At 48.9% G+C, this 21,180-nt stretch overlaps 1 protein-coding gene across 5 annotated transcripts; it reads right to left on the bottom strand.

The window, feature by feature from the left end:
- Positions 1–1,532: 1,532 nt before the first annotated feature.
- On the bottom strand, positions 1,533–20,562 carry STEAP3 (STEAP3 metalloreductase). 5 transcript variants are annotated; one of them, XM_072342248.1, is made up of 5 exons: positions 20,479–20,562; positions 11,600–12,083; positions 10,624–11,151; positions 9,268–9,432; positions 1,533–4,837 (listed from the first exon to the last, which is right to left on the bottom strand). In XM_072342248.1, the coding sequence occupies exons 2-5, from the start codon at positions 12,080–12,082 to the stop codon at positions 4,547–4,549; spliced, it is 1,467 nt and encodes a 488-aa protein (XP_072198349.1). In that variant the 5' UTR covers position 12,083; positions 20,479–20,562; the 3' UTR covers positions 1,533–4,546. The 5 variants fall into 5 exon arrangements, with proteins under 5 accessions (XP_072198349.1, XP_072198352.1, XP_072198350.1 ...); XM_072342251.1 differs by having other exon boundaries at positions 1,539–5,958; XM_072342249.1 differs by lacking the exon at positions 20,479–20,562 and adding an exon at positions 16,912–16,960 and having other exon boundaries at positions 1,539–4,837.
- Between the last annotated feature and the right edge of the window lie 618 nt (positions 20,563–21,180).

The following is a 21,180-nucleotide window of genomic DNA, read 5'->3' as shown; positions in this document are numbered from 1 at the left end:
GGTCACACCTTTGGCTCTGTGTGTGCATTTGGCATCCAACCAACTGGAGCACATCTGTTGCTTTTAGAGTCAAAGCGGCAGTCTAGAAGTGTCTGCCTCATACCCTAACAGTATTATGGCAATTTCTCCATGCTTCCCCATCACCAAATGGAAGGAACCTGGTCTTCCAGAAAGCAGACTCGAATCTCACACAGTGTCTTTGTTTTTGAGACAGCTGTGTGAAAGCAGCCTTCTGGTTGTGGATGGCTCTGTAAGCCAGCAGGTTGGCATGCAGCACCAGCAGCTGAAGCTAGCTAATTGCAAATCACGTACGGGAAACAGATAACAAGAATAACTAACCAGCTGAACAGCAGCTGTGGTAGATCTCCCACTGCTGAGGTTTCTAAATCTAAAGCAGATTATCTTTCTAGGGGAATGGCTGTAGTTCCACTTTGAGTCTTCGAAAGATTCCTCTAATACTGTGGCTTGTATTATGTGATCCTTCTGCCTGGCTGTACACAAGTTATTTTTAGGCTTTGAATAAGAAACTCCTTTGCGCACTCTGCCAACAAGAGCTGTCTCTCGTCACAGATGGCACCTTCCTGCTGTGCACTGCCCGCTCAGCTTTACAGTGGGCCTGACTGCCTGTGCAAAAACTGATGCTTCTTATTCAGGTGCAATAAGCAGGTGAAGGAAAATGGTCCCCTTTTAACAAATCTCAAAGCTGAAGCATGGTCTGCAGATCCCACTAGCTTAGTGCAGGACCTTTTGAGCTCAGGGATTTACCAGTATTTTGCTGCTTGCTCATAGCAATTCACACAGGGGTGGAAGCCATCTTGGAGATCCTGGCGGAAACACGTCGTATAGAGGTGCTGAAGCAGCTGCATTCCTCTAAAGATTTAACTGGAGTTTGATATATCACTTTGTAAGTAAATCCCCAAAGAGCAAGAAACCAATTGCACTGTTAAAAGCCTTGCATTATAAACCAGGAGGAGTGAGGGAGCTGTACCTGCAGAGGTTAAGCTTCTGCACAGGAATTTAAATGAACTCATTAAAATCAACTTACAAATTAGCTCATTAAAATGCAGTGCTGCAGATCCAGAAGTTGGTTGATCTGGTGTCCCACTTCTGTGAGGAAGTGATTTAAGAAACGGAGAACAAAATGAAACTCCTTTTTTTTAGTTTCCAGTCCCATAAACCTCATTGGGATGTCCCTCTTCCTTGAACTTTGTATCAACAGCACTTTCAGTTTACTGAATGAAGCTATTTTTGTTCCAGTGCTGCAACTGCTGTGTAATACCTCCAGCCTTACGTCATGAAATATAGGTTTGTATGCACTTGTGGCCTCCAGTGTGCATAGCAGCTCTGTAATACAGGCCTTGGCATGCTGGGTCACAGCAAGGATCATCTTCACTTGGCTTGATAGCAAGAACCTACCTGCTGGTGTGTTTTATCTCTGGGTTGTTACATTGCACATAATCCCCTTACTCTCTGCCATTGTAATAATGGTGTTTAGTTGGAGGGGGTGAAAACATGCAAAGGAGTTCAGTTTTATAGACTTGTTCAGAATATCTTTTATGTAACTATAGAGACCAGTAAAACTGGCCTTACAGCTCTTCAGTTGGTTCTTACAAATCACAGAGGCACACTGTGGGCAGTACAGAAAATATAAGAATTTACATTCCAGCTACATACTCTGCAATAATATATATGTTTGTGTATGTGTGTATACACAGAGAAATTCTAAGTATAAAAACAATTCATTGAGGAATTTTAAGCTAACCTCACAGAATCCCCTCTCCACAAAATTGTGTGGGGAAATGAGCATTCAAAACCACCTCAAATTCCTTTTCAGTCTTCCGGAATCAAAATAAATGATCCAAACTCCCATGTCAAAGGTTTTAGAGACCAGGTGTGTATACAGGGCACCATCTGAAATGCGCTTCTGTGTTTAGAAACCAATTGGTTTCAGTCTTCAAAAGATACAATGACTGGTTGGTCAGTATGTTGGCGTTACCTGGAGCAGTGTGATGGATCTTTTAATAGATGCTGTGGAGCTGAGGGGTTGTTGAGCTGGCTCATCTGTCACAGGTTGGCATCAAACTGGAAAGAACTGTGCTGCTTCATGAGTTATATTCAGTGCCCAGCTCTACTTCTGCTTGTGAAAACTGCCCCTTTGCCATCAACAGGAAGGACACATAGGTGTGAAAGTTGTGTATATAAAGCTGAAGTGCAACCTTTGTTCTGCTGGGCTAAATGGTGAGTCTTTAGCCTTGAAGCATCCCACAGTAAAACCACACCTTACCCCTTGAATACAAAGCCTGCAAGCCTCTGTAATGCTTGTTCCTTCCTGTTCTGTGTTTGGCCAACAGGCAGTTGTCTTGCCTGACCTAAGGACATGAAAAGCAGCTTAGCTTCTTTAAAAAAAAAGACATTGGAATACTTTATTATAAACATAAAATGTGCAAACTTGTGCTTTTATGTTGACTTTGCTTGATGATAAAACAGAAGAGAAGCTTGCTGAAGCCAATTTTCCCTCAAGCATGAGTTATGTTGGAGTGGGTGGAATCATACTCATGTGGAAGTGCATCAAATCCACATGGAAACTTAGCCTACCATTCATCCACAACTAAATAGTGCTGCACAATCAATCTGCTTGGTGAGTGATTCGATGAGGTGCTAAACTGGGTGAGGCTGTGAAGGTGGATGGGGAAACCTGAATAACAGCAGCTTTCGGAAAGGGTCACTTTCATAGTGTCCCTTTCCCTCTGTTGCCAAAAAAAAATAACCAGATGATTATGCAAAGCTGGCATTTCCCTTGTGTCGATTTCCTTTTGCTTAGTGAAAGGAGGTGGTGGTTGCAGACTTTACTGTAAGCCTTATGCAAAACCTAAAACCCCTCGATATTATTATTGGCAGCTCGAGCAGTACTTGGAAAGTATTACTCAGCGTTGTCATTTAAGGCTGAACAGGGAACTCTGAAGTTCCTCTGTCTAAAATCATCCAGTTTACAAGAACAGTACTGGCTCATAGAAAGGCTTACGTGCCCCAAAGTTGATCCATGTTTTCCCATTTGTATTAACTGGTCATTTAAAAGGTGCTTTTTGGTCCCACAAACAACACTTCATTTGATGACATGTTTTTCAAAGGAAAGCAGAATGCTGAGTAGTGCCTTTTACTTAACAGCAAGGAAATTAGGCTATCCCACCCATGTCCTTGGGTCTGGTCTTGCTGAGGTAGTCTTCTTGTGGCATCTCAATTGCTTGCTTTTAAATGAGCTTTTGTGAATGGCTGTCCATTCTCTATACGGATGGCTTGGATCTCCAAAACCTAAAGAATCATTCTGATAAAGAGCAAGAGCTTGAAGGAATAGAAAGTGAAAGGTAGCAAAGGAAAGTAGGGCAGAATTCTTGCCCTGGACCTCATCCAAAGCATGTGTGAAGTCGGAAGAAAAGCATTTGATACGTGCTTTGTGGTCTAGTAAGTGACTTTTAAAGGTGCAAGGCAGTGCAGGATGGTGCCCCACGTGTACAATTCCTGTATTCTCATGCTGTGGTCAAGACCCACCAGTCCCTTTGCAAGACAGTTCAAAGACCTTATCACTGCTGGTGAAGCCAGTAGTTTTAGAGCTGCTGTTTTGTTGTCTAAGTTCAGGTGACAATGATTTCTAAGAGCTTCAAACTATACTTGATGTAGAGATTTGGTTTTCTCTGTGAAATTTTGTGAAGTGGCGCATTTTTTTTTTCTCTTCACTCTATTTCCATCAAACACTGCCTGAAATGGATTTAGTAAAACAGAGAACGTACAGCAGCAGTAGTTGTCATCTCAGAGACAGCAGCGCAGATGGGGAGTGTGGGTGTTAGGGTCATCCCTCTCTCCAAATGCTTTCACACTGGTAGCAAAGGTGGTTTATTTCTGCAGCCTATAAATGCGCACCAAGTATAGCCTACAGGACCAGTACTGCTGTCTGTATTTGAGAAAGCAGATACTTGGATTTGCTGTCAAGTCTGGACACCTTTAGTAAAACTTGCAAACACTACATAACAGGGATATTGTTCTGCTTATGTGGCTACTTCAGTAAGGAGACCAAAGGCAGGGACAAGTTGTGTTTCTAAAGCTCACTGCTCATGTTGATCAAGATGCTCAAGAAGCAGGATGTCTTCGCTGTCAAAAAGCCCAGAAAAATCTGTGCTTCTTTATATTTAAAAAAAGAACAAAACCATTGATATTCATGAGAGTAGATAAGGAAACAACAGAGAAGTACTGCTGTAGAGTTGCCAACCAGCATCTCCAGTGACAGAATCCATCACTTTTCCCTGTATATTTGTGTTGCTAGCTCAGCTTTCACAGTGATTTTTAAGGCAATATTTGTCCTAGCGAACCAGCAATATAATTTAAATACCACTGCCTAAACTAGTTTCATGGTAGTCTGTTTTCTAAAGTCACCAGATTTTATTATTTACCCACAATAGAATTATTCCAAAACATACATATATTTAAGAAAAAGAAACACCCTTATAGAAATGTCGATAGTGCTCTGAAATCCTCTGCCACCCCTGGGGTTCCATCAGACGTTGCTAGAAGTCTCCCCGCTCGAATACTCTCCTGTTGCACTGGGCAGAACAAACTTGACGTACCTCCCCTTCTCCCAGCCCCTCCTGATTCGCAGGAGTCTGTGCTGGATGCAGGGCAAACTGAAGGCGAGTTTTGCTAGGATGACAGTACATGGGACAAGCAGCGTCAGGGTGTAGGTGGGAGGCAGGTAGAACTTGTATTGGTTCTCATCAAAGGCCCTCGACCAGCCGTATGTGAGGGTGTGCAGGGTGCTGACAACCAAGGCAATAAATCCCAGGGTAGACTAAAAGGAAGAGTAACACAAAGCAGTCAGCAGATGACCTCATGCCTGTTTTTCCCCATAAGAGTACGCAGTGCAGAGAAAGCAGTGAGTATTCCTGTGTTTCTCTGATAGAATAAAATGCAACCGGAGACTTGCTGTCACCTACAGGAAAACTGCAGTGTGCCAAGATAGAAGCACTCAGGTTGGAGGTGAGCAACAGCCCTGATGGGTTTCTTTCTAACTACTGTCCCCTTGCTGCTGGTTTCCTGCCTGCATCAGAGGTGGTGACCGAGCTCATTCCAATCACAAGCCCTCCCCAGGGGCTACCAGCTGTATTTTCAAAGAGAAGAGTGGATGTAGTACATTGTCATCCACATTGCCAGCTGGACAACTACCTCCTTTAAAATACCCCCTCCTGGTTTTGATGGCTGACAAACCATTTTAAATCCCAGATAACTTTTCAGTGTGTACTGTGTTGTTAACAACAAACTAGATCAAGGCTCCTCTACCCTTCAGAGTGAATTACTGAAGTAGATGAGTGGACTGGGCAGATAAGGAAAGATCTCTAAAATACACCCCATATCTATGTACTTCACTTTTACGGCACCTCTCCATCATGTGGGTGTCCATAAGCCCTGCCAAGTTAGGGAGCTCTTCTCTCTGTGTTGTACCAGCAGTGCTCAAGCTCATTCCCAGAGCCAGCTGCAACCCCATCAGCTGAAGATTATATCCACCCAAAAGCCATTATCTGGTTCCTCAGCCCTAAACAAGCCTAAATAGGGTCAAAATTTGCTTCACTCGGAAAATGAAGGTGTTTGCTGAGCTACACCGTGCAGCTGAAGGAGACAATGCTCTTAACAGTGGGCACCAACCCATGTCTCACCCATCATTTATCAACTCTTAGCTCCCCTCCAACAGGTAGAACATCCCTGGGTGGGAGGAGGCCAGAGATGCCAGCAGGAAGCTGTACAGCAGAGCACGGCTATAAGGCAGGGCTGGGGAAAAGGTGAGGAGTGACGGCTGAGAACAGCAGGTGCTTTTGGCACTGGGTGCAGGGTGCCTCTAGATGGGGCTCCATGGATAGCAGAGGTGTCAGGGCTGGAGATAATTAGTTTGTTCTTCTACAGTTTCTCTTTCAACTGCTGCTGGCACCAGGGAAAAGCAGAAGTGGAAATTAGTAGGACAAAAGACAACCAAACATCAGAGCTGTGCAGTGACCCACCTTTGTGCTCAGCAGCAGGGCACACAGAACAAAGAGCTAACTGGCAATAAATGTGCAGGTGAACAGGTGGCAGCTGGACACAGTGCTGGCAGCTCCTCAGAGCACAGCAGTGAGGCAAACCAGGACTCTCTGGGGCCAGCAGGCCTTTTACACTGTCAAAGCATGGAGAATGCAGGGCTGCTGCCAAGGTAAGGTGGTAAAGCCCTCTGGGAGTTGTCTCTGTGAAGATGGGATCTTTCTAATGCAGGTCTAGCTTGCACTGCCCATTCTGGATTGATTTTTCTCTCCCCCACCTCTCCTCGGCATCCAGGAGATGTACTGCAATGCATCAGTGAAGGTGACTCTGTCACAAGCGGCTCATTTATAAATGCCTGTGCAGCATCCAAGGCAAAAGGCACCTTCCTAACCTATACAGGTTTCAGACTTCTCCTGCCATTAGTCCTGTAGAGCTGTTAGCTATGTGGAAGCCCACTCTCGCTTCATCATCAGGAGGGCTACAAGCGACTGATGACAGATTCTCTGCATCCCACAGTATATGAGCTAAGAAGGAAATCAGGTCAACCCAACCTTCAAATTCCAAGAGGATTTTTCAAGGTGGGCAGATAAAGGGAATCATATGCACTTTCACTTCTCTGCCAATTAGATTTGATTTATAAATCACTGGGGAACCTTAAAAATCTCTCCTGTAATTTGAACTGCATATGAATTGTTCCTGTTATCCAGTGTCTAGATCCTGTATATTTTTTATTAGTCAAAACCGGATGCTGTGTTTTCCAGGTCTTTCCTTTTTCACAACTAGCCACAATGCCTCTCATGTACTGTAATAGGGTCAAGTGCCGGACACCCCCAGGGCTTGAGAGTACAGCCTCATTCTTTACCCCTTGTATTTACATCACAGTGTCACAGTGCATTAATTTAAGGAGAGTTGAGTTGCTGTATGTGAATGTTACCCTCTAGCACCTGGGAACAGCAGATGTACCTGTAACTCATTTCTTCAAGTTGGCATTACCAACTTATTCAAGAAAGTAATCTCAAACATTCCTCATTAAAAAACCAAACAAGCTATACCTGACCTGGAAGCTAACAGTATGTTAGAGCCTCTAATCCTCTCCTTGGGCACCATGCCACTTGTACATCTCCTGCATGCCATCAGCTGGGAGCTGGTGCTGTGCTGCCATGTCTCTCCTCACATCTACAGAAATAGGTAGGAGTGATTTTTCCATGCCCTAAGCCAGCCAGCAGCTCTATGGGGCAGCCAGGAGCTATTTTGGAGTAGAGCATCGCGTACTTGGTGCCAGAGCTGACATATCATTGGAAAGACCCAGGGAAAGATGTCAAAGGGCAGAAGAGACAGTCATGGAATGTATGCTGGTGGAAGATACCATATGTGTTGCACGACACAACAGCAACACCCACCAGGAGAGCTGCGGGGGGAGGCAGACTGAGATGCAGGGAGGTTTCAGAGCCTCATTCCAGGCTGTAAGGAAGTATTTCCCTTTATTTCGGATTCCTGTTATGAAATGCCTAAGCCAGGACAGGAGTTTACCTGATGTCCCAGTGGCTGCAGTGCTCCCCTGAGATGTGGAGCTGAGAATTAATATGCTCCTGAAAGAGAGATTTAAAGCCGGGTCTCCCTTCTCCCCAAGGGACAGTCTCCTGGGGTCAGGCTCTCCAGGTGAGGCTTCTTTATGCATTGTAAATAACTACTCAACAGCTCACAGCAAGAGAAGAGAAAAAAAAAAAAGAGATGAACTGGCTTACTAGCTTGGAGATCAGGGCACTTGTGGGAGAGCAGGCTTCAAACTCCTGCTCTAATGAATATTGAATTATTTATGTGCAGCTGAAGAGCTTCAGCAAGGGAGAATGAATGATGGATATCCACCTTTCCATGCCCTAATTCTGCATGCTCCAACCCCTGAGTGTACAGAGGGGTTGTGGGGGAACCCTTGGGGTTTGTGCATGCTGGGTGGGCACTGCAGCATCACTGAGAGCCTGGTGCAAGCTAAGCAGCAGCCTTGTAGGAAGCACAGTTAATGATGGGATTATGTGATACAACAGGTGAGTGTCTTTCAGGGAATCTGGCCTCAAAATGAGCTCTGAAGTGCAGGGGCTACTTGAAGTTTTTTCCCTGCTGTCCCTGTTAGCCTAAAGTCTTGCTCTGTATGTATCAATGAGAGTAACAGCCCTTGGGCAGAGGGTTTGGGACCACTACTTAGGCTGCTGTGGAGATCTGTCCTCATGAGCCTAGACATCCCTGCAAATGGGAAGTCTGCTGCTAAGCCACTGGGCAACCTGAGAGAAACAAAAGCTACCCAGACACTCCTAACCCACTTTTTAGAAGACATGCCCTTCACTGATTATTCAGATCTGTGTCCTGCACTGGCTGTCCCCATAGATTATCCATCCACCTTCTGCAGCCTCCCCACAACAGCTAGCTCCCAGGGGGATCATGAACATTCAAGGTATGGCAAAAAGCAATGGCAGATAACCAATTCTGAATTACTCAACACAAGGTGATGGTCACAATCCAATTAAAGAGAAAAACAATTTGCTCACCTATCCCAAGGATCAGAACTTGCCAAATACTCCATAAGAGAAGGATCTCCAGGTACAGATTCTTCCCTGGAGGCAGCCAGCCCTTAAATGAGGCTTAGGGAGGGGTGGAACCTAGTTCTATGCCTTCTGGTTGCACAGGTGAAAGCAATTCACCTGTGCTCCCATGGCTGGCTGTGTCCCTTTACCAGGTGCTCAATCATTGGTTCAGGCCCAGACTTAGCAACTCCCTTAGAGAAGAGAATAACACTGCCTTTTCTAAATGGCTGCACAGCTTTCTACCTCGTGTGACTTCAGGCATGAACACAGCACTACTCATGGATGCAGGCTGAGGGGGAAAAATCCCAAAGAATTCTGCAGGGGGCATCACACAGGCAAACCCGTACTGGTTCTGCTCAGGATCTCTAGCTAGCACCATTAAAAGCAGGGTGAGAAAGAAATTCCACCAGCACATTAAAGACTCATTCATGCAAAGCTTGCCACTAAGCTCCACGTGGATGCACATGATGCATTACATTTTCCTTTCCCCGAGACACAGCAGAGCACAAGTCCAGCGTGACCCCCTGGAAGCACCACTGTCCCGCTGCCCTGAGATGTCCTCCAGGACAAGTGGCAGTGTCCCTAACACCAGCTGACTGCAGAACCCCTCTCTGGCATTGACACATGTCAGCCTTACCTGGATGAAACTGAATTCCCTCCAGTTGAGAGAGTTTGCGATGGATGGAAGTGAGGTGATGGCAAGTAACGACAGCAAGCCCAGGGCAATTATTCCAACAGAGATATAAATCTCCATCCTCCAGACTTCCTCCTCTACCCAGATATTCATCTTCTTCTCCATAGCCTGGCATGACAATGAAGTTTTGTTAAAATGGAGCACGTAGGAATAGAGGAATTGAATTTTATGTGTATTCACTTTGATTTTGGAAGCAGATTTCCTGGATGAACACTGGTTCCTAATCCCAACTTCAGTGCTACTGGCCTCTGCCTTTGGGAGGTGCCAATGCCATTTGTCCCAGTTGGATCAGATCTACAGCCTGCTGGGAAGAGCTGCTCGATGCTCGCAGCTCCCATAGCCTGTAACCACAGCAGCAAGACCCACAGTTGCATTTGGAAAGATAATTGGATGAGAAGTCAGTTCAAAGCCATGAAAACAAATACAGATGCTTGAATATGCAGTAGTCTCCTAATAACCTTTGTTTTAAGTGCATTTAATGGGGGAAATTGTTCATGCTAATGGAAAGGAAGATGGGTTTTAGGCTTCATGGCAGAGAACAACATTTAGAACCATCTTCTTTAGCTCATTAAGTGGGCTTAATTTACTAAACAAAGATGTTGCTAGAAAACAGGAGGTAGAGGGGAAATGGACTCAGGATGCTTGCCTGAGATTAATGCGTGACTGTAGCAATTGAGAAGGGGCTGTGCCAGGCTGGAACTGAGAGGCTGGGGATGTCATCTGATGGATGCTTTGAGCAGGCTCTGCTCCCAAAACCAGCTGTCCTGCTTCCAGCTGCCTCCATGCCTGTGCTTGGAAAAAGTGCTTGGGAGACTGCAGTGAGGAGCACTAGAGAAACATCCCAGCACAGAAAGCAGACAGGTCTAGGGACAGTTCCTTGATCTGGTTCACCTCTGGGCTGCACAGAGCTTCTTGCACCATCCCAGGAGGAGGCAGGGAAGAGCAGCAAGAAGCCAGTGACAAAGGAAGGCAGAATCACATTCTTCCATGGCACTGCTGAGATGTAGAGCTGAATTGCCTGAAGGTATAGCAATCTCTGGATATAATCACTGGATAAGCACCGCTGAAAGCCTCAATAGGGCAGTAGGGTACTTTCCCATTTCCTTGTTCCCCTAGACTATGCCCAGCTCTTCAGCATTATATTGTTACAGCACTGGAGGTGCGTTGTGGTGAGGACACACCTCCTGTGCAAACAAATCCTTTGGAAAGCGAACACAAAGGCATCAAAGCCCTCTTACCCAACTTCTGGATGTGCCCGCAAGATCGTTACAGGTGCCAACTGAAGGGTGCCAACATTACCTGCTTGACGGCCGTCTCAATCAGCTGGTAGCGGTGGGAGCGGCGCATGGGCAGGCACAGGCTGTACACAGCATGCAGGGCTGCACAGAAGAAGCTGAGGAGGCCGATCTGCTTTCTGTGCTGCAGCCACTGGTCGAGCCAGTCTGGAAAGCGCCTGTATTTGGTGCCATAGTAGAGCTGTGAGCAGGCTGCCAGCACGCCGGGCAGGTAGACAAGAGACAGCATGACGTAGGACACGCATGGCAGCGTAGTGTTGACCACCTCGACGGGGATCTTATAAAACTTATACTTCTGCTCCCTGATGTAAGGGTGGATGACCTGCCGCACCAGGTTGTAAGTGAAAAAGCAAAGAAAGAGCCCCAGAGCCAAAAAGATGGGGATTTTCCAGGCTGGCAAGAGGCGCAGGGGAATGTTCTCAATCTCGCAGGCTGAGGACATGCAGCCCATGTCTACAGGGGTGAATCCCATGACCTGAGCAATTTCTGCAACAGTACGCTTGGCTTCTTGGCTATTGGAGCAGATCAGAACCTGCAACAAATGGAAAGATACACATTGGGCAAAGAGATCAAGTGGTGGGAACGAGTGTGGCAGGAGGGATGCTGCACTGAAGGAAGCCTACGTTATCGCAGAGCATCATGTGTTCTGGCAGACTTTCTGATGGGGATTTACTGTGGTTGCCAAAGACCTCTCTCCTGGACAGGTCTTCTTTCTTATGCATACCACCAGTTTGCTTTACTGGCTGTGTTTAAATAGAGAGACAATTAAAAGATATTTTTCACTTACACAGAGACCACAGGGCATGGAGTAAGAGAGGTATTTCTTTTCTGATCAAAGAAACGTGCAAGCTGTGTGATGGTTTCTGGATGCCAAAACCAGTACTGATGCCCCTTCTTCATGAGCCTAAGGCCATTTACTGATGTCACACCTCAGCTACTGAAATAGCTGGTATATGGCACGTATCAGGAGAAAGCGTTACCTGCTTATTGCCATCCCTGGCACCAGACTGCAGCGTCCATGCAGAAACCACATTAAAGCCCTTGACCACAGTACAGGCTGGGAACAAAGAGGCCAAGTATTCAGCGTTGGATTCTTTGTGGTGGTTGATTTCGGTGTTGTTACTGACATCCACCAAGATCTTGCCCGCCAGCACATCAGCCAGGTCACAGAGCGTGGAGTAATGTTCCCTGAAAACCGCCACAAAAATGACATCCGTCTTCTTCACCGCCTCAGCCTGGAAGGTGACCTCTGCTGCAGAAGGGAAGAGGCAGGCTTTGCGCTTTGGGTTGCGACTGCCCACCACCACCTTGAAGCCGGAGCACACCAGGCGGATGGCCAACGAACGTGCAAAGTCCCCACTCCCCAGCACACCGATGGTGCGGCCGGCTGCAGGCACCATGCTGGGCTCACCCTCTGTGCTCCTGTGGCCAAGGAGAGGCTTGGCCATGTCTCCTCCAGACATCCTGGTAGGAAAAAAAAAAAGGGGGAAATGCAAGTTCATTGTGAAGCTCTTGCTGAAACTCAGACCACATCTGCAGCCATGGGGAAAATGCCACTTAACACCGCATGAATAGAAGTGCATGAGGAATTGGGAAGGAGGGAATTCCCTGATGCCTAACTGTAGATGCACAGTGCTGGGTCCTTGTAGCCCAGACCCACCTACTAAACCCACCAGCATGAGTGCAGTGACATCCAGCCACCAATGGAGGGGGACAAGACATCAACACAGAAATGGTCTTAGGGACAAGTTTCACAGGTTCGTGTGATCAAACACCTGCACTCAGCCATCCTCTGCTCTTCTTACTTGCATCTCACACTGCAAAGCCAGAGCAATCCTCACAGCCACCAGCCACAGGAGCTCTTGGAGCCCTGTAGGAACAGGGGAGATCTTTTGAAAAGCCCCATTATGTGTGGGGATCTCTGGGCACACTACTGGGAGAGCTGGGGGGTTCTTTTGATTTGTGGGAGCAGCATCAAAGCGGGGAGTTTGAGGTGGAATGAAAGTGTCCTCCAAGTGGTAAATGAAGAGAGCTGTGGGCTTTGCCTGTTCCAATATTTGGGTCTGTTTGCTTCATCTCTTCAAGGAGAACTTTCTCGTGACATTAAAAAACAAAGGTATTAAAATATGATGGGATATGCTCACGAATGATCTTGATGAGCTTTACAAACATTAATGAATTTTGCCCTGTAACACTCTGCTCTCCATAGAAGAACAGATAGTGAGGCCATGAAGAGGCTTTAAGCAAATCAATAAAATGAACAGCATCACACCAGCTGAGCCTGGAGCTCTGGAGGAGCTCAATCAGGGAACTGCCAGGCTGTTCCTGTGATGTGTCACCTTAAAGCTTAAAGCTTAAAGAATGGCAGATGGCCAAAGGGACACCAGACTTTTAAAGCGCTCAGGAGGTAGCCCAGGGAGCTCACACATCAGGACACCTGGCTTTTGATTTGGGCACGCTGGTAGAAATGGTAATAAAGACCAGCATTAACAGATGGGAAATACATTTGGAAAAGAAAGAGGTTGGTCTTGGCTGAGTACAGACTTGCTGTATAGCTGGTGAAGTGAAGGTGACCAGTAGGACAGGGTGACCTGGTCAATGGGCTTTGTTTATCAAAGGCTTTTGGAAATGCTCTTTATCCAATGCTTTTCTGGGATTGGAGCAATAATGGTACAAATAATTTTCATAATGAGAATGGGTTGTCATGGGTTTTCCCCATGGATCTGTGTTTTTCCAATAGGCTCATAAGAGATTTAGGAAAGTCAAAGAGAAGATCAAGCTTGGGTGTGATAACTGTTTAGAACAGCCAATCTTTGTTGCAAGCAGTTTGCAATCCTCATGCAAAGTGCCTGAGCACCCAAATTACTACTAGCACATGCCATGGGCTGCATATGGGCATAAGAAGTACTACGAGTACACTTTAATGAGCTGTAACTCATATCATACAGCTTCCTCTCATGGGCTTGGTAAGAGAATTACTAAGATTTTACCTTGAAGGTTTCTGCTACTGCTCCAGACCTGTGGAAGGGCTTGTGTGCCCAAAGGCAGACTTGGTTCTGCACCTGTGTCAGTGGTCTAATCAAGGCTGCTACCTGTGCACACACCCCTACATTAGGTATAGACCATACAGATCACAGACACTGCAAAAACAACACAAGTATAACACTACAAACACATAAACTGAACACAGAACAGAAACACTTAGGTGAGGATGAAGGCAAGATCACTTGGGACTTCCCCAAATGAGAAGCAAGCCCACAGGTGGAGCTTAGGTCCATGCCAAGCCTTGTGCCCTCATCCCAGCCAGGCTGAAGAGCAATGCAGTGAAGCTATAACCAGCTAGGCTGCAAAATCCCACTGTAAATACTCCAGCTCTGTCTGAAGAGATGGGTTTTCTTTTTTGGCCCCTGCTTATCACACACTTTATCAAAAACACTGCTTTACTTTTAAGAAACCTCCTTGCTCCACCTAGGTGTATTCATGCCCACAGCGATTTGTTCTAGGGCCCACACTATTGTTTAGCTTAACCACCTCCCTTGCCTACACAACCCTCTGCTTTTCAGCAACCTGAAAGCATGAAAAGTTGTCTTTCAAGAAAGAGATGTCTCTGGCTCCTGGCCACTGGGACAGAAAGCAAAGCTCAGGGTGACAGGATTTCATAGAATCGTGGAATCTTTTGAGTTGGAAGAGACCCTTAACAACCATCTAGTCCAATCCCCCTGCAACAAGCAGGGACACCTACAGCTCCATCAAGTGCTTAGAGCCCCAACTAGCCTCACCTTGAGTGTCTCCAGGGTCGGGGCATCCACTTGTTCCCCATGGCCTCACCAGCCCCTCCAGGGGGCCATGCTGCTGCCATGTCACCCTGAGGCAGAGAAGCCATCAGCACGAGAAAGGCTGCAGAAGCCAGACACAGCCCAAGCACTGCAGCGTTGGGTAAACCTCATTTATCGATCTTCCCTGTCAAGGAAACTGTACCCCTGCTGAGCTACAGCACACGAAGTTCAAGGAGAGCAGTGTCTTAGCAAGGAAGCTGCACAATGATTTAAAGCCCAGCACAGTGGAAGTCAACTAGTTTCAATCCTAACTGGGCAGCAGTTCCGTAATTAAAATACCAAGTGCAATGTGAAGCTGCCCTTCAGACTGATGGTTAATGACACCCTCATATCACTGCACGGGGATGCTAAGTCCACATCCAGCGTGCCTGTTGCTTTGCTGTGTGGTTCACCTATTGCCATCTCAGTGGCTGTATTATTTGCAGTACAATAGCAGCGAGCAAGATCAGGAGCTTCACTCCACCAGGCACCACACCAAAACAGAACAGAAGGCAGAATGGGATCAAACAGACAAAAGCTGGGTGAACCGAAGCAGTCAAATCTCTGCTGCACAGGCGGAGGGTGGGAGGGCTCTGCAGAAGAAAAGCAGGGATAACTCTACATGTTTTGCACCTGAGGCTTGGCAGGCTGTTAGCTTAGGCTGGGTGCCAAGCAAACACAGCTTTCTGAGTGGTTTCCAGCAGGACGGCCGTTCTGGGCTGAGCTGCTGCAGGAGCCCCTCCAGGTGTGGCTGCACTCCCTGCGCCGTCAATCTGCACTCAGATAATGCATTATCTGGGAAGCTGGTGCCATCGTTATCCTCCTTCCACACACATGGGGAAGGAGATACCAGCGATAACGGGGCTCCAGAAAGTTTGCCTGGGAAGACCCAGATATCCCTGACCACTTGTTTAACAACGAGACCATCTTTACAGGACCCTGTCAGTTATTGTGGGCAGAGGACTACAGCCTCGTGGTTCCCTTAACTCGCAGTTGGTGCTTGGCATGCAAACCCTCAATAAGGTTGTCCCTATGTAGGCATGGCACGGGCTCTGCTTCAGTTCTGGACCAAAGAAAAATAATCAAGATCCATTTCTCTGCTTTATCAGATAAAAGACAACTTGGTTTTGTAATAGGTCCAATAACTGAAGTGTCTTAAGCATATCACTGAGTCAAATTGTGCTGAAGAACATGATAGCAATCTCATAAGGAGCTCCTCGCCATGGTGCTGTGCAGCACAATGAAACTGGCTCCTGTCTGCCCCAAACCTCATCTATGAGCTCAGCTCACATATAGACTTAGCAGGCAGCACCCTGCCAGAATAACCACTCAGTGTCTTCCCCTGGGGTCAGGTTTTAGTTAGACTGACCACAACTGAGCCTTGAATAGCTGCGGTGCATGTCCTTACAGAGCCACATTGGGCCTTCAGTTTCGATATTGGGAATTATCTGAGATAAAGATTATCTGCATCCTCAGATGGGCACCAGGGTGGAATGAGGGGAATGTCCCACTGTCTGCACCAAGACAGCTCCTGTATGCCATGGAGTATGGTTCCCCCCATTATTCTATGGGTGGGGGTAATCTCTGCCCCCAGGCCATCTATCTGCACTCAGGGACCTTTGCACCTCCTGTGCTGCCCATGACACTGAAGCCCTGGAGCTCCTGTTTGCAGAGCCTGGTGTTTTCCATGGAGCTGATGCACCAAAAAGTCTCAGCTGGAGAGATGCATTCAGCACCTAAAGTCTCTGCTCAGGTCTTGCTGTGCACAGAAATACTTACGTCTTGGCTACAGCTGCTTTGTTTCCAGGGGAAATAAAGCACGTTAAGTCTCTGCTGTATCCAGAGAGGCCCTCCAAAGAGCACAGCCAGTACCATGTACCTGCTGAGGTTGGCACAGATTTAAGCAAGAAAAGGGCTTATCCAAAGCCAGTCAATCTCAGCTTTGCTCACAGTTCAGGAATTCTCCCAGTCTTGCCCAGGCTGACTGGAAATAACACGTCTGCCCTGCAGATAGCTCACAGGTGAGGGAAGAAGGAGAAAACAGGCTTGCTACCTCTTTCCCTTCTTCTCCTTCCAAAGCAAAGAGAGCTAGCTCCCCACCACTGCAAACCAGGAACCAGCAAAAGCAATAAACCAACCGTCTGTATTGCTTCAGCCACAACTGTGATGTCGCAAACCTCCCTAGGATGCCAGCCAGGCTGTGAGAATGAGGAAATGCCAACAGCAGAGCCCTGAGACAGCCCCAGGTCCCCATCTGCTGGGTGCTGATGCTTTCCCTGGCCACACAGTGGGAACAGAGCTGCTGAGGGGTTCCAGCACTGCAGTGTGCCCCCACCATTGCACTGTGCTTCACCCTCAACCCTCTCCCTGTTCCTACCTCCCAGAGCGCTGTTTGCTTTTGCACAACCACACAGCACTGTTGACTTGCTGTGCCGTGCCCCTAACCCCATCCCTGTGCTGCCTGGCCGGTCCCTCACCTGCTGTCCGTGCGGTCGGTCAGTCCAGCCAAATGGGATACAGCGCATGCCCTGCTCTCTGTCATCTCCCCTCCATTTTGTCCCAGTCTTTAATGAGCCCCTCTCTCAATCACTTCCCCTATATCACCCACGAGGCAAGCACATCCCTCCCTGCACCACTGCCCACTGATGACAACACAGCTACCAGCCCCCTCCCCACTCCATACCCCCTCCAGTTTAATCATTGATAAATACTGAGGATGTTGGTTTTGGAAGCCAAAGGCACGTCCCTGACCACAGGATGTTCTTTACCGTGATCAGAACTCAAAAACATGTTTCAAAACAGGGGAAAGCAGAGGCTTTCCCAGAATTTTCCATGCTCATGTTCCCGCACCAACTCAGACATTCTGGCCACAGTTTTCCTATAGAGATGCACCAGCCTGTGGGCGCCTGGTGAGGCTACATGAATAACACTGATGCTAGGCAGAAAAGTCACCCAGCCACAGTACTGGCTGGGGCTTGACCAAACTGGAAAACAAACTTTTGGCATACCAAGAGACTGTGCTGCTGGTGCCCACCACATTGATACGGTGTGGAGAGGCCTGAAAGGGACCTAGACTGGGACAGAACTTACTTGGGAATCTGAGGTTTGGGAAGCCTGGAGGTCTCACCTAAAGGCCATGGGGAGCACAAACCTGAAACACCATGAGGTGTTGGTGGAGCAGTGCTGATGCTGACATAGCATCAAGGAACAGGTGACAACATAAATGCTGTAGCAGAATCCTGCATGGCTTCTATTCCTTTCTTCTGGGATCTTCGTTTGCTTGCTGCTCTTACCATGCTAGCTACTGCCTTGCAGTGACTCACTCACTTCTGAGCTCTCTCCTTCCTGCAGCAGAGCAGCAGGGTGAGCCCTGAGCCCAGCATCCCCCCAGGGAGCTGCCAGACCCTGCTGTTCAAAAACTTCTTTCTTTCCAGAAAGGACGCAGAGGAATCGCACTGCCTGTACAGGAAAATATTTGGGTTGGCTGCTGCCGCCTGTTAGAAGGGCCTCCAAGATCAGCATGCCCTCTGGTTTTGCCTCTCACAGCGACTTGGGAGATGCACAGGGCCCTGTGAGGCAGAGGGTGGCCCAAGAAGATGGCAAGCAGCTTCTCAAGGAAAGGAACATAAAGGATGGTGCCCAGAGATCATATGGTGACTCCTGAGTGCAGCCCTTGCTTTGCTTGAACACACTGTGTGCCTTTCAGGCACATCCACGCTATGCCACGGACACACCTCTGTACTGAGCAGCTGCAATGGGCACAGAAGTATCTGGGGAGGAAATGCCTCCGGTTATGGCAGCAGCACACAACAACTGCCTGGTGAGCTCTGCAGCACGAGAGAAATCTGGTCCAGGCATGCACGGTGTGCACAGGGCCCCAGCTGCCTCCCATCCCTGCAATAAGGAGCTCATTGACGCTGCCTGACTCAAGCAGGTACCTGTTAGTGATGGGCAGTGGTTGGTATCAGCACACCACTGTGGATGCATTATCTATAGACCCATATTGGCAGACCACGGTCTGTGGGGAGCACTTAGGATATTCTTGCAAAGGCTGCAGAGGTGACTGTCCCTCTCTATTCTGCCCTCATGAGGTCCCATCTAGAGTACTGTGTCCAGGTCTGGGGACCCCAGTACAAGAAAGACAGGGAGCTGTTGGAGAGGGTCCAGAGGAGGGCCATGAAGATGATCAGAGGGCTGGAGCACCTCCTTTAAACAGACAGGCTGAGGGAGCTGGGCTTGTTCAGCCCAGAGAAGGCTGTGGGGTGACCTGATTGCAGCCTTCCAGTACCTAAAGGGATCCCACAAACAGCAGGGGAGTCAACTCTTAACAAGGGTAGGCAGTAGCAGGACAAGGGAAAATGGCTTTGACAGATGGAAGATATAGGTTGGATGTTGGGGGGAAGCTCCTTACTATGAGAGTGGTGAGGTGCTGGAACAGGTCCCTTCCAACCCAGTCCATTCTGTGAACTAAACCGAAATGCAAATGTTACCAAATCCAGACTTCAGACTTTCTGGAAGTCTGAGGACCTGGAAAAAGATGGAAGGAGTTCCAGAATTCCTGAAACCTTGGCTAAATGTTTTAAAATCTTCCACTGATTTGGGCTCTGGAGAACCCAAGAGCTTTTGAGATGGGATGTTGGCTCCCGCATCACTGCTTTCCAAACGTTTTAGCCATTCAATTAAAGCTACATTCCACTTAGTTGAAGATGGGAAGCACCCTGCAGTCCACTGCAGGGGAAACTACCCTATGGAGAAGCAGTAACTTAAAGTTTGGAAATCTGCCCTTCGTTGTTAGACTGACAGGAAACCTCATTGTAATCAGTGATGCTAAACATCTGGATAACAAATTGATGGGCTTTAATCCCACAATGCGATATCTCATAGCCACAGCCACCCATCCCATCACCTCAGAGCTCCTCTGCTGCCCTTCTTCTTCCACCACCGGATAAAATGTGTTTCCCCTGAACCTAAAGCTGCTTTCATTTATGGCTGCAGCGCTGCGAGGTCGCAGCCAAATCAGAGCTCCTAACAATAAGAAGCAAAGCAAACAAAAGCAAAAGTAAAAAGCAAAGCAAACACACATTTTGCTTTCAAGAAGCACGCTGTCCTGGGGCTTGCTGCGTTTTCTTTTTAAACAAAGACTTGTTGAGTCACCAACATTTTCTGCTCCACAATTATGAAGGAAATCGAATCCGCGCACTGAGTATTGGATCCCGCATTGCCTTACATTTGTTTTATGGTAAATGGGATTTTAAAAGAGGAGAAAACGTAAGCCTGATTTAAAATCTAAAGTATTTAAAGTGGCTCAATCTTGTTAGCCCTCCATCTCCTCAGCCTGCAGGAACACTGATACCGGAGGAGTGGCGTTCCCCATCTCCTGTCTCTGGTTTCTCTCCCCACGAAGCACTTTCCAACGCACCATTTCAACCTGCAGCGCTGGGCTGGTGCTGTGGGGCTCTCGGTGCTCTGCCCGCAGCTGTCCCCATTCCGGGGCCGTCCCACCGACGGGCACAACCTGCGTCGGACCACCCCACCTATGGGGCAGCCCTGCTCCAAATTCACCCCTCCAACTCCGTCACAGCTGTCACTCTGCGGCACAGCCACAGTCAGAGCGCAGCGCATCCGACTCTTTTTCCTTATAGTAACCCCCAGGGACACTGAAGCAGCAGAGCTGCCCGCTGCTCAACCCTGCGGGCCCGCGTGGCCCCGGCCAGGATGTTGTCTCTTTTAATACCTCACTGCCCGATTTCTCCCGTGCCGGAAGAAGTCATTCATATCCACGAAGCGTTTGCAAAGCTCCCGTTTGGCAGCCACCTGCAGCCCCGTTCCCCACCATGCCTGTGCGCGCACAGCCCCCGGCCCCGCACCGCCCCGCCACGCCGCCAGGCCAGCCCCTCGCCCCGATCCGGCGCCCGGCTCCGGCACCGACAGCGGCGGAGGCCCCGCGGCCCCGGGCCGTCCCCCCCCCCACCTACGCCGGGCTGAGGTGCACAACGGGACCCGGAGCTGCAGCCCCCCGGCACGGCACTCCGTCCGTCACTCACCTCTGCGCCGTGCGGGCAGCGGGAGGGCGAGCGGAGCGGCCGCTGGCGGCGAGCGAGGCGCGCTGATGTCAGCCCGCGGCTCCGCCCTCCTGCCCATGTGCCGCCGGCGGAGCGGATCAGCCGGCCCGGCCCGGCCCGGCGTGGCACGGCACGCCCCGGAGGCACGGCTCGGCGTGCCGCGGCTCGGCACAGCAGGAGATGCGGAGCGCACGCCCTCCAGCCCCGTCCCCGCTGCAGCCCCCGCGCCGAGGTTAAGCGCCGGGCACCGCGGCGGACGTGGGACCCGTTCGGGGCAGGAGTCCTTAATTCTCCACGTATAAGGGCGTTTCGGAGCCGGCGAGCGTTTCGTTTTAATGGAGGGTGCGGCTCGGTGCGGCCGTGGCCGTGCTATCAGCGGCCGTGCACCTGCTCGTGGGGCTGTGAGCGAGGAGCGGGGCAGATAACCGGCCTCGCCCCGACGGCGCGGAGCTCCCTGCGGCAGCTCAGTGCCACGCTGCCGAGAGAGGGCGAATAACGCGGTCAGAGCCGCGGGGATTTAACACAGACCCCTCTGGATCCCCTTCCCTGGGAGGCTCAAACGCATCTTTGGGAATGTCTTTATCCGCCGCTCCGATGCTTTTCAATCTGATCTCGGAGGCCCCTGCCGTCTTGCGGCGGTAGCACAGGTGACGGTGCGGGCTGTGGGACTGTCCAGCAGCAGAT

The sequence above is a fragment of the Excalfactoria chinensis genome, chromosome 7, assembly GCF_039878825.1.
Source record: "Excalfactoria chinensis isolate bCotChi1 chromosome 7, bCotChi1.hap2, whole genome shotgun sequence".
Taxonomy (NCBI): Eukaryota; Metazoa; Chordata; class Aves; order Galliformes; family Phasianidae; genus Excalfactoria; species Excalfactoria chinensis.
Note: the sequence above shows the minus strand (reverse complement) of the source record. Positions and strands in the feature narration are given on the sequence as shown.

Bases quoted from the DNA above. Each gene is read 5' to 3' on its own strand.
- STEAP3 (XM_072342247.1), bottom strand. The intron at 9,433-10,623 runs GTAATGTTGGCA...TTGTCATGCCAG, and splicing joins TTGAGACGGCCGTCAAGCAG to GCTATGGAGAAGAAGATGAA. The intron at 4,838-9,267 runs GTAAGGCTGACA...TCTTCCTTTTAG, and splicing joins GGGAATTCAGTTTCATCCAG to TCTACCCTGGGATTTATTGC.